This window comes from Copadichromis virginalis, linkage group LG3, assembly GCF_057382275.1.
Source record: "Copadichromis virginalis isolate Kocher_CV1m ecotype Utaka linkage group LG3, C_Virginalis_male_GT1.1, whole genome shotgun sequence".
Lineage (NCBI taxonomy): Eukaryota > Metazoa > Chordata > Actinopteri > Cichliformes > Cichlidae > Copadichromis > Copadichromis virginalis.
Window position 1 is genome coordinate 29295839 of NC_140620.1, and position 12694 is coordinate 29308532.

The following is a 12694-nucleotide window of genomic DNA, read 5'->3' on the forward strand; positions in this document are numbered from 1 at the left end:
TTTTTTGTTGTTTTTGTTGTTTGTAATCACTGAAATTAATGGAAAAAATTAAAAGGAGAATTGTGTAATGAAAATGTGACAACCATGCTATCATAGCTGCTTTGCAGTGAGGTAAAAGAAAATGATGTGCAAAAGTGGTAACATAAAACACTCTAAATACAAATTACATCTAAATGACAGAAAAATAGCTACAACATTTTATTTTAATGGTATAAAATCTCAACACACACAATACATAATTATGCCACTACAAAGAGATATAGTTATTATTTGCAAGAGCAAACAAACAAATAACCTGGAACATTTTTGATTTTTAGAAGTCAGGAAAGTTTTCAACGTTATATATGTTAAACATCAATATGTATGCTTTATTGTTGGTGATTGGTGGTTATGTGCCAAAGTAAAGATGGATGGATGGATAGAAATGTAGTTTAATGTGTGATTGCAGTCTGAAATTAAAGCAAAAGTAAAAATAGGCAATTGTAGTTAAAAAAAAAAAAAAGTTCCCATAAATGTGTGGTACTTGTAAGTTTCTTTGCTTTCACTCTTCTGTCCAGTTCATCCCAAACCAGCTCGATGGGGTTTAAGTCTGCAGACTGTGCTGACCCTGGATCCAGCAAAACAGCCCCAGACCATCATACTTCCTCCTCTCCTCTATGTTTGACAGTTGATGCCACACACTGTGGAAACATCCTTTCGCTTACTTGATGCCGCACAAACATCCTTCATGATGAACTGAATCTTTCCGATTTTGATTCATCAATCCATAACACTTTCTTCCAGTTCTTAGTAGTCCAATGGCAGTTTTTCATTGCCCAGGCAAGCCTCTTTGTCTTATTTTTACAATGGCCCAGGCTGCAGCTCAGATTCTTCTATTTATAATTGTAACTAAGACTATGACCACTGTAAAGCTGTTTATAAAGCTGTTGTCCTGTGACTCACCTATCACATAAGCTGTTAACTCTCAGAAACTCCTCTGTTTCAGTTGTAGCTTTGATTCTGCCAGACCTCTTCCTGTCAGAGTTTGCCCCAGTTTCTGAGTGCCTTTATACCAGTTCACTTTATAGGACTTGGCATCTTAAATTGCCCCAAATGACTGTGAAATTTGGGAATGTTGTAATATATTTTTTTTTTCGTTTTTTTTTTTCACTTTTTTTTTTTACATTTATATCTCACCTTTAAAAGCCCTTTAGTATAATTTCCTTTTATGTCTGAATTAGCTGTTATCTTTTTTCCTTTTGATATACCGTATTAACACAATTGATTTGAATTTAGACGAAAACATAAAATCAGAGTAGAAAAAAGTTATATTTTTACAGTAACAACAACAAACATGTTTAATTATTAATTATATTTTCATAACCTGGAATGCAACTATAAACGCTGGTAATGCAGCTTCTGATTTGCCTATCCAAAGCGTGAAATGGACATGGTGGACCGGCGTGACCATTACATGCTTATGCGGTGACATTGGATTGATGCATCAGCTAAAGCAGTCTAAATGGTATTACCTAACAAAACACTAGTGGAAGGATATGTGGGATTTCTTTTAAATCAGGTTGAATTTGATGCTAGGATAAGTGTGACTGTTCCATTTTTTTTTTTTTTCATCTTACCCTCACTGTGCGTTATTCTTACAGCACAGTAATTTTCCTGCTCTGTGTAGAAACAGCAGAGGTAACACCAAACTGCTAGGTAAATTAATCCAGATTTCAAACATCAACATCATGCAATTATTATTTTCTTCTACAACATACAGTAAAGCCCAAGTCAGACTAAAAGTAAATCTCAACATCAGAACTCCTAGTATAGCTACTATGGTGTAGAATGCTTTCTGCTTTGACTGATCAACCCTCTCTCTGTTCCCGCCCTGTGCTCCTGGGCCTGGACGAAACAAAACACAGAGAACCGAAATGCTACAGAAGGAGACGATGCATAATGATATTAATGAAATGGCAAGATCCAATATGATGGGAAAATGTTGTATCATGACTAAACCGATCCCTACAAAGCAAAACAACCAGGCACATCCAATGCTGGTATTTCTGATTTGGATCCCTCTTTCATTTTTCAAGCTGAGGTAGATGATGGGATGAACTACAGCCAAATAACGCTCCATACAGGTAAGGGTATGAAAGAAAATCTGTCCAAACCAGTTGAAATAAATTAAGAAATACCCCAATACTATCATGCGTGAATCCTTTGTGTAGATACCATAACAGATGAGGATACAGCCAGAGACACCAATCAGCTCAATCATGACCATGTGATAGGTGAAGCTATCGGAGTGACTTATCGTTGCTGCAGAACATGTAGAGCGCTTTTGTTGCCATTTTTGAAGACCATGGTAGAGGATGAAGATGTAGAGTGGGAGGAGGAGAATGACATTATTAATAGCTGCAGATGTATAGATGAAGGAATCTTGTCTGGAGAAAAGACAATGCACGAATGGTGGTATGTAAGAGCTGACTGAGGTAGTCTGCAAGTCCAGAAGGGATTCATTGGAAGGGCAAGATGAGTTTATTGACATATCTAAAAGAGGAAAAAAAGAACAGATTCTGTCAAATATCACTACTTCTGATTTTCATTTTTTTTAAACTGTTTAAGAGAGGCCAAAGACTCACAGATTGCAACTCAAAATTTAAAGTCCGGATGACTATCGGAGCTCCATTTTTAAGTCCCATTCAAAAATAATATCTATTTATATAATATAACTGGAGCATGCTTTTCTGTTTCTGACTGCAGAGAAACTCATAAGCAAGCAGCAACTTTATGTAGATGAAATAAAGGTGTTGAGGGAGGAAATAACAAGAAATTTTAACTTGGAACACACTGTGCATTGCTAATGGCTAATGATTTCACCTGTTGTTATTACAAATCACTGGATTTTACTGACATGCCATGATCAGTAGTTACTGCATTCCTTTGTGTTCACCCCTTTAAAGCTCCTCCACAAAATCATAGAAAGCATGTTGGAACTGGATTGCATAGTAATTATAAGTAAACTGATTCAGATGTAAATTCTGTGGAGTTTCCCTTACCTGTTTCCATGGCAGTTTCTGTAAGTGTCCAACCATCATTATGTGTCCATTTTAGTGTTTCACAATGCAGTTAATTACACATGCCTGACTATTAAAAAAAAACACCAACCTAATCAGTCTCCAGGCCTTCTTCATCTGTATCTGTGTGTACTTGCCTCAGATAGGATGTACTGGCTGTATATTGCAGCACCACTCCATGTCTTTTTATGTATGTACGTTCAATTCAAATGAGATTTATTTGCATAAAAGCAATAACGTAATGTAAAATGAGTGGCCTCTTAAAAACAGATCAATAGATAAGTGAGGATTTATATAAACTGTCTTTTATATAAGTACAGATCTCTTCTGTAAAGTAATGTCTGTCATGTTTTACAGTTAACTGACCCAAAAGAGCAAACCAACTCAGCTGTGCAATAAAGTGTAAAAAGGTTTATTTGCAGACCAAAATAGAAACACTTCAAGAATACACACTATTAGTAATAATGGTGTGTATACAAGTGATACAGAACGTTTTGTGTATCAGTTTATTACGGTCAGAAAATCCCTGCATGTATTACTTTATTTCAAATGCTTCTTAAATTTATCATTGTTACGCCCCAGTCTAGGGGTACAGGAACGCAACACAAGTTTGAAAGAATTGCCCCGCCCTGGTCCCCAAAACCATACACAAAGGGAAACCAATTTCTTAGTGAATCGTGATTTATTTTTCTGCACTGCAAAAATGAAGCTCCGGGGTGAACAAAGGCCAAAATAACAAACAAAACAAGCTAAGTCAGGAGGAGGTGTTATCTACAACCCTATGTGAAATCAAATATCAAACAAAAGACAAGCGCTACACCTAACTCCCTAACTGAAATAAACAGGAGAAAACAGTGCAAGGAAAAACAATAAGGCAGCTCACCCCTTCTGTTGCAGTGCTATTTACAAGGCTATTTACAATGAAAACTAATGTACACACTATATACAAAACTCCAAAAAAGTCGCACAGTCACAGGCACAAAAGTCTCAGGTTTTGGAGGCCAGGGTCAGGTCTGCTGCTGCTGTCAGTGGCTGCCCCGGGACAACTGCTGGTGAGGGATTTGAATGAAGATCACATGGCCAGGGGACCAATCAGCAGCCGTCAGCTCATCCACTCCGGGACCTGCAAAGACTTAAAGGCACAGACAACAACAGCCACCAAAACAGATTATGGACAGGGCCATAACACCCCCCTTCCCAAGACCAAACATCTCCCCTAAAGATGTTTGGCGCTTAGGGGTTCCGAAAACCACGTGACAGCGCATCTGCCAGTACATTCTCTGTCCCTTTTTTGTGATGGATCTCCAGATTGAAATCTTGTACTAAGAGGGACCATCTCATGAGCCTTTGGTTAGAATTTTGCATTCGGGTCAAAAACACGAGGGGGTTGTGGTCTGTGTAAACAATGACAGGTGCTGAACTGGAACCGACATAGACCTCGAAATGCTGTAGAGCAAGCAATAGAGAGAGGGCTTCTTTTTCAATGGTGCTGTATTTCTGTTGGTGGGAGTTGAATTTTTTCGAAAAGTAACCAATTGGGTGATCAACACCCTGCCTATCCTCCTGCAACAGTACCGCACCTGCACCGTTGGCGCTGGCATCCACCTCAAGTTTAAACGGATGTGTGAAAACAGGAGCGGCAAGTACTGGTGTGCTGCAGAGGAGAGCTTTGGCAGACTCAAAAGCATTCTGGCATGTGGGGGACCATACAAATGGTTTTGACACACTTGTGAGACTGGTGAGAGGTGCAACTACATCTGCAAAATTCTTACAGAAGCCATACCAAGGAACCGGCGAAGCTCACGTCTAGTGCGAGGCACAGGGAAATCTAGGATAGCCTGGACTTTAGCCAGCAGGGGGCGCACCTGTCCCTGACCCACCTGCTTCCCTAGATAAGTCACAGTGGCCTTACCAAAGTCACATTTGGCAAGATTTAGGGTAAGGGATGCCTCTTGTAATCTTTCAAAAATCTCCGTGAGTGTTCCAAGGTGATCTGACCAAGTCTCTGAATAGGCTACAATGTCGTCTAAGTACACTTCACAGTTTGTGACACCACCTAAGACAATGTGCATAAGGCGTTGGAATGTGGCAGGGGCATTTCGAAGGCCAAAAGGCATGACGGTGTATTGGAGGAAGTGGTCCGGAGTGACAAAAGCAGAAATTTCAGATGCACGCGGAGTGAGGGGAACTTGCCAATAACCCTTTAATAAGTCCAGTTTGGTGACAAACTTTGCGGAGCCAACCCTGTCAACACAATCTTCCATGCGGGGAAGAGGGTAGGAGTCGGGTTTGGTCACACTGTTCACTTTTCGAAAATCACTACAAAAACGTGGAGTTTTGTCTTCCTTCGGCACAAGAAGGCATGGGGAACTCCAGGCACTCGAACTAGGGACAGCAAGACCATTTTCCAGCAAGTAGGAAACTTCTTGCTGAAAAAGTGCACGTTTGGTAGGGTTCACACGATAAGCGTGTTGTTTGATCGGAGGGTGGTCACCTACATCTATGTCATGTTCGAGGACAGTAGTGCGAGACGGAGTGTCAGCAAACAGAGATGGGTAAGTATTGATCAGAGAACACACATCGGTCTGGGCGGCCTCATCTAAATGTTTTAGGTGGGAATTCAACTTATCCAATACTTCAGAGTTTCTGAGTCGGGAGCAACCCTCAGCACAAACGAAAGCTAAGCCATCACTTTCTGGGCTATACTGAGACGGGGATGCTGGCACAACTACCGACACGGCAGACAGCGCAGCAGGGGATGAGGAGGAGTTTACACCTGCATCACGAACAAAATAAGGCTTCATCAGATTAACATGACACACACGACGCTTTCTCCTACGGTCTGGGGTACCTATAACATAATCTGTGTCACTCAGTTTCTCTTGGACAGTATAGGGCCCACAGAACTTTGCCTGGAGAGAGGATCCAGGAACGGGTAGGAGAGTCAACACTTTGTCACCCACTTCAAATTTTCTCTGCACGGACTTTTTGTCGAATTTCCTTTTCATTTTTTCCTGAGACGCGGAAAGAGCCTTGCGTGCAATTTCGCATGCTTTATGCAGACGCTCCCTAAAACAACTTACGTAATCTAATACGTTCTGCTCGGGGGTAGCTGTGTCGGACAGATATCTCTCTTTAAGCAGCCGCAGGGGACCACGCACTGTGTGTCCAAACACCAGCTCTGCGGGACTGAAACCCGTGGACTCCTGCACACTCTCCCTCACCGCTAGAAGGAGAAGTGGCAGACCTTCGTCCCACTCTCTTCCTGACTCGAGGCAGAACTTCCTCATCATGGCTTTTAAAGTCTGGTGGAAACGCTCAAGCGCACCCTGTGATTCGGGGTGATATGCACTGGATTTTTGATGCTTGATGGATAGCGATTTTAAGACCTGAGCGAATATCTTGGACATGAAGTTAGACCCTTGGTCTGTTTGAACTGATTTGGGCAAACCGAAAAGGGAGAAAAAGTTTACTAATGCTCTGACAATGGCTTTGACTTTGATAGTGCGTAACGGAATAGCCTCGGGGAAGCGTGTGGCGGCGCACATTAAAGTCAAGAGGTACTGATGTCCTGACTTGGTTTTTGGAAGCGGACCTACACAATCGATGATTATGTGCTCAAATGGTTCGCCTAAGGCTGGGATTGGGTGCAATGGAGCAGGAGGAATAACCTGGTTGGGTTTTCCGCTGACCTGGCAAACGTGGCAAGAGCGGCAATATTTGGTCACATCAGTCTTCAAACCTGGCCAGAAAAAGTGACGCAGAATACGAAGGTAGGTCTTCCTAATTCCTAAATGTCCAGAGAAACTGTCATGTGCTAGGCTGAGTACTTGGTGTCGGAAATTTTGCGGTACAACTGCTTGTTGAAATACGTTCCAGCCAAGATCACTAGAGGAGGGAGGATGCCATTTGCGCATTAACACATCATTTTCAATGCTGTAGACACGGGGATTCTGATCGCTTGAATTTGCGGCAAGTAAACATTTGGCCAAAGTCGGGTCATTCTGTTGCGCATGAACGAAATCTGTTTTGTTTACCTCAAAAGACAGGTCAGGTGTAGCGGGTAGCAGTTTATCAGACACACATTTTTCAGCTTTTTCCACAGGCAGTTCAGCTTTCTCAGGAACAGCTTCAGAACATAGAAAAGAGTCAGACAAGTCAACATCACCATATTTACGCTTGTGGGCGCGTGTGACAACACAGGCAGGAAAAACAGAGGGCAGACTGTCAGCAGCAGACTCGGAAACAAAATCAAAATCATCGACGGGGTTTTCAATTACTTCAGGGATCGGGAAAACTTTCCCATTGGCTAGATCATTCCCCAGAATCATAGTAACCCCCTGCACGGGCAAGCGAGCGCGCACCCCAACTGTTACCGGGCCCGAAACGAGAGGCGACTGTAGGAAGACTCTGTGCAGCGGAGCTCGTAACACACTCATTTTCACTCCCCACACGAGAGCATCAGCACCACAAAACAAGTTACTTGAGAAAGGCAACACGCTTTCCAAAATGAGAGACTGGGCAGCCCCAGTGTCGCGCAAAATTACAATCGGCACGCGATCCTCCTCTATTCCAGTCAGTGAGGCGAACCCTTGTGAAATGAATGGTCGGTAACTGCTGTCAAGACTGTCATTTCCTGGTTCATCACCGACGGGATTAGGAGTAGCAACCGATTGAACAAAACCAATGCTTTTTGGCTTTTTCCATGTGTGAGTTTTCTCTATGCGACGGAGCGACGGACAACTGGCAATGAGATGGCCAGTATCATGGCAATAAAAGCATTCTCGGACAGTCATGGGGACCTGATCAGGGCGCGTTTGACGCTTAGGAGAAACCCTCAAACTCCTCGCAGGTTTCGACAACGGGGCACATTCACGGCGCACAGCTGAAAACGCAACGCGATGGGTCAACACAAACTCATCTGCGAGAACAGCAGCTTTAGACAACGAATCCACCTTTTGCTCATTGATATATACAACAACATCCTCTGGAAGACACGTTTTGAATTCCTCCAGCAGGACCAATTCTCTTAGCTGAGCAAAGTCCTTCACTTTACTTGCAGCTAACCACTTATCAAACAAGAGAGTCTTCTCCCTGGCAAACTCTACATGTGTTTGGTTGGCAGATTTTCACACGACCGAAACCTCTGGCGATATGCCTCTGGAACTAGCTCATAAGCCCTTAAAATAGTGGATTTCACAATTTCATAATCCAGGCTGTCATCAATAGACAAGCTCGCACACACTTCCTGTGCTTTCCCCACCAATTTACACTGCAGCAACAAACTCCACACATCCTTGGGCCATCTCAAAGTGGTTGCGATGCGTTCAAAGTAAGAGTCAACCTCACTTTCTCTGAAAGGTGGCACTAAAGCAATTTGCCTGCTTGCATCAAATTGGTCAGAGGAGAGTGAATCAGAAGATTTACTCACAACTTTACTCACTGGGGTAGAGGTAACATTGCGCTGCCGGGAAGGATCCAGCTCCATAGCCCTTATGCGGAGATGCATAAGCTTAACTTCTTTGGACTTAGTCGCAAGCTCCACCTCTTTCAGGCGAAGGGCGAGCCCAAGATCCTCCGTAACCAATCCTGTTGATTGTCCGGCTGGGCTAACGTTTGGGATCTGAATGGCAGCAGGAGCCTCCGCCCCTGGCGACACCCGTCCACTGGGAGCTTTTGGGATGGTTGCAGCAGCTTCTGCTCCCGCATCCACCACCAAACCTCCAGTCGCCTCAACCGGCCGAGGTTTCGACTCCGCAAAAACCCCCTTATCCACCAGCTGAGCTGTCAGGCACTGCTTAATTTCTGCCTTTTTAGCATGTAAAGGCACACTAACATTAAACAAATCTGCCACCAACAACAAATCCGCCTTTGTGCATCGATCCAACTTATCCACGGTGGGTTGTAGTGCAAAATCATCCACATCAAAAGTCATTGTGACTAGATCACCCCCAACACTACAAGAAAACTGCCAACCAAAAACTGCAGACAACCCACAAAATACAATGAGCAAAAAGAATGGCAAAAGAAAAAAAAAAAAAGGACGAGCCCCCACTTTATGTTACGCCCCAGTCTAGGGGTACAGGAACGCAACACAAGTTTGAAAGAATTGCCCCGCCCTGGTCCCCAAAACCATACACAAAGGGAAACCAATTTCTTAGTGAATCGTGATTTATTTTTCTGCACTGCAAAAATGAAGCTCCGGGGTGAACAAAGGCCAAAATAACAAACAAAACAAGCTAAGTCAGGAGGAGGTGTTATCTACAACCCTATGTGAAATCAAATATCAAACAAAAGACAAGCGCTACACCTAACTCCCTAACTGAAATAAACAGGAGAAAACAGTGCAAGGAAAAACAATAAGGCAGCTCACCCCTTCTGTTGCAGTGCTATTTACAAGGCTATTTACAATGAAAACTAATGTACACACTATATACAAAACTCCAAAAAAGTCGCACAAAGTCACAGGCACAAAAGTCTCAGGTTTTGGAGGCCAGGGTCAGGTCTGCTGCTGCTGTCAGTGGCTGCCCCGGGACAACTGCTGGTGAGGGATTTGAATGAAGATCACATGGCCAGGGGACCAATCAGCAGCCGTCAGCTCATCCACTCCGGGACCTGCAAAGACTTAAAGGCACAGACAACAACAGCCACCAAAACAGATTATGGACAGGGCCATAACAATCATTCATGTACACATTTACCCATCATGTCAAATTAATGTCTGTCAAAATGTTAAACAAACAAATTGCACAATAGTTATTTTAGAATTTTGAAAACCTGTTGAAATAAAGTCAGACTGCTTAACACCACCAAGGCTAAAAATTCACTCCATTTCATCCATAAATGAAGTCCTTGGAATTAAAAGAATATGTAATTAATGGAATTAAAAATGTGTAAGTGCATGCAGGTTTAGGACAATCTTTGGACTACACTTGATTTTTAAAGGTTATGAGGACGGTCTCGTAAATGTGAAATAGCCTTAATGACCTCAGTGCATATGTTATTGTTAGGAAACTGCTTAACATAATGTGTTAAAATACCTCCCTACAAAGCTGCTCAAGAATCAAGAGTGTTATTTGTATGAAACAACTACTATCAGAGTGAAAAACTAAAACCAAACTTTTTTGTCTTCATACATGATGTGTACAGGTTGATTAAAGTTAGCACGAAGATGGGGAATAAAATCCTTCACATTAACATTGCTCTTGTTTCTTTAACTACAGGACTCATAAATGAACTATTTTTTATAAACTTTAATATGTTACAATTTTGTTATTAGACTGAAAGAGCTCTTATTATTGGATATCATTCTTGAAACACACAAATTTGCCCGATTTGTATAGAAACAACACAGGTAACACCAGAGTGCAGGGCAGATTAAACCAGACACCACTTATTGTTGCTGTACAATGAGCACCATCATTTGACAAAAAGAGTGAAACCGAGTAAATACCCCAAGAAAACCTCAACAGTAGAATTCCAAGTATGGACACCATGGTGTAGAATGCCCTCAGCTTTGATTGGTCAACCCTCTCTCTATGTACACCCTGTTCCCCTGGGCCGGGACGGATCAAAATACACAGAACAGAAAAGCTGAAGTAGCTGATGATGGTTACAGATAAAAACCCAATAAAAAAATTCAAAATAATGACCAGTTCTTGAACCATCATTAAAACAGTGAATACAAGAGACAGCATCCAGACGCAGCCAATGCTGATATTTCTGATCATGATCCCTCTTTCATTTCTCAGGCTGAGGTAGGTGATGGGATGAACAACAGCCAAGTAGCGTTCCGCACAGGTAAGGTATTGAAAGAAAACCTCACCATAGACTGTGAAAGTATAAAGATAAAATCCTGCCTCCACTGTGTTGAAATGAACACTGTTGATACCGAAACAGCAGAGGATACACCCTAAAACACCAATAAGTGTCAGGATGGTCATGTGGTAGGTAAAGATGTCAGAGTGACACGTTGCTGAGGGGGAATTGGTACGCTTTTGTTGGATCCCATGATAGATAATAGGGATAGAGAGAGGGACGATGAGGAAGATGTTGGTAATGCTGAATGCAGTAAAGATGATGGAGCTTGGACTGGAGACAAAGCACTTCAAGGTCAAAGGTAAGTTGGAATTGATGGAGGAAAGGTTTGGATGAAGAAAGTAGTCATTCAATGAGTCTGGTGACATATCTGTAAGAGAATAAAAAGATATGACAATCAAATTTGATCAAACTCAGTAAATCTATCACTGATGGATCCATTTGTGTTGATCTAAAAAATGTGAAACCTCTCCTCTTTAAATATGTTAGGCAGTAACATGGGCAGATCTCGCACCACATTAATGTAATATAAAATACAATAATACACATTATTGTAAAATGTATTTATTGTGTGTGTGTGTGTGTGTGTAAGTCTGGAGATCCTTCCACCTGGGAAAACATTCCTGCTTTAATTTTTAGTAAAGAAATTATATAAAATTTTGTCAAATTGAGATATCATTTGGAGATATTTTGTGTCATTCACAGTTTTCACATTTAAATGTGTTTGTCTTGATTGTCCATGTCATGAGGAGTTAATTCATTGATAGAAATTCATCAACCCCAAAACTTAATCAAATGTAATATGTTCAAAAAAAATTCTGTTTATGTTGTCAGCATTCCCAACATGTCACATGGGTTAATTTTTAGGAAAGATGTTTATTTCAACTGTGTTTTTCAGGGGTGACAACATAATTTTTCTACTGGTAGAAAAATATGTTTTGAATTATAACTCAAAACATATTAACCTAATCATTTACAAATTATTTGATTTTGTATACCATAATATTGAGCTTGATTTTTCCCCATCACTACCCCTATCACTGTACGTCTTCATTGACTGTAATCAGCACATATGCAGAAACAATGCATCTGACTTAGATTGTACAAATTATCATGTCAAGCCAGTTAATTTAAAGTTTTACACAAAAACTGTTAAAACAGCACTCTCATTCAAAAACTTGGTAGAATAACAATGAATTCTATTATTTGAATATGTGTGTAGATAAATTGTTCATTATATATATTTGCAAAAACAACTTAATGTATCATCATTATCATTAATGTTGTTGCTTTGCCTCCAAAGTGGTTACAGTTAGATAAATATATCTTTGTAACTAAATGAAACAAGTAGTAGAATTAGTTAGTATTGGTTTTCCAAAATCATTGAATATTAGTCAGATAAAACATATATATAGTCATTGGAAACAAACAAATACCAACCTAATCAGTGAGTTTTTATAATAGTTCTCCCTGTGCAGATTCCCTGTAGAATATTTGTGCCAAATAAGTATTACCTGCTGTGTATAAGCACCCCACCTCTCTTCTCCCTTAAATCAAAGTTCAATTCAAATATATTTCTTATTTGCATTAGAAAAATATTTGAAAATGACAAAGACAAATGAATAACAAATGAATAAACACTTAACAAAGGAGCTACTACAGTACACATTACACATTACAGATACATACCCTGTGAATATATATATATATATCCTCCAAAGACCCAAACTCTTCCACGACATGCATTTTTAATTTCACTTTGATATTTGGGCACATTGGGGCCCGATAAAAAGGAAAAAACAAAGAATTACCAGATT

At 40.9% G+C, this 12694-nt stretch overlaps 1 protein-coding gene across 1 annotated transcript; it reads right to left on the bottom strand.

Annotated features, from left to right (window-relative positions):
• Positions 1-10354: 10354 nt before the first annotated feature.
• On the bottom strand, positions 10355-11245 carry LOC146714006 (uncharacterized). The gene has a single exon (XM_085439486.1). It carries the CDS (start codon positions 11243-11245, stop codon positions 10355-10357), a length of 891 nt encoding a protein of 296 aa, XP_085295612.1.
• Between the last annotated feature and the right edge of the window lie 1449 nt (positions 11246-12694).

What these genes read in the sequence shown, in the direction of transcription:
- LOC146714006 (XM_085439486.1), bottom strand. Translation starts at nt 11,245, where the DNA reads ATGTCACCAGACTCATTGAATGACTACTTTCTTCATCCAAACCTTTCC.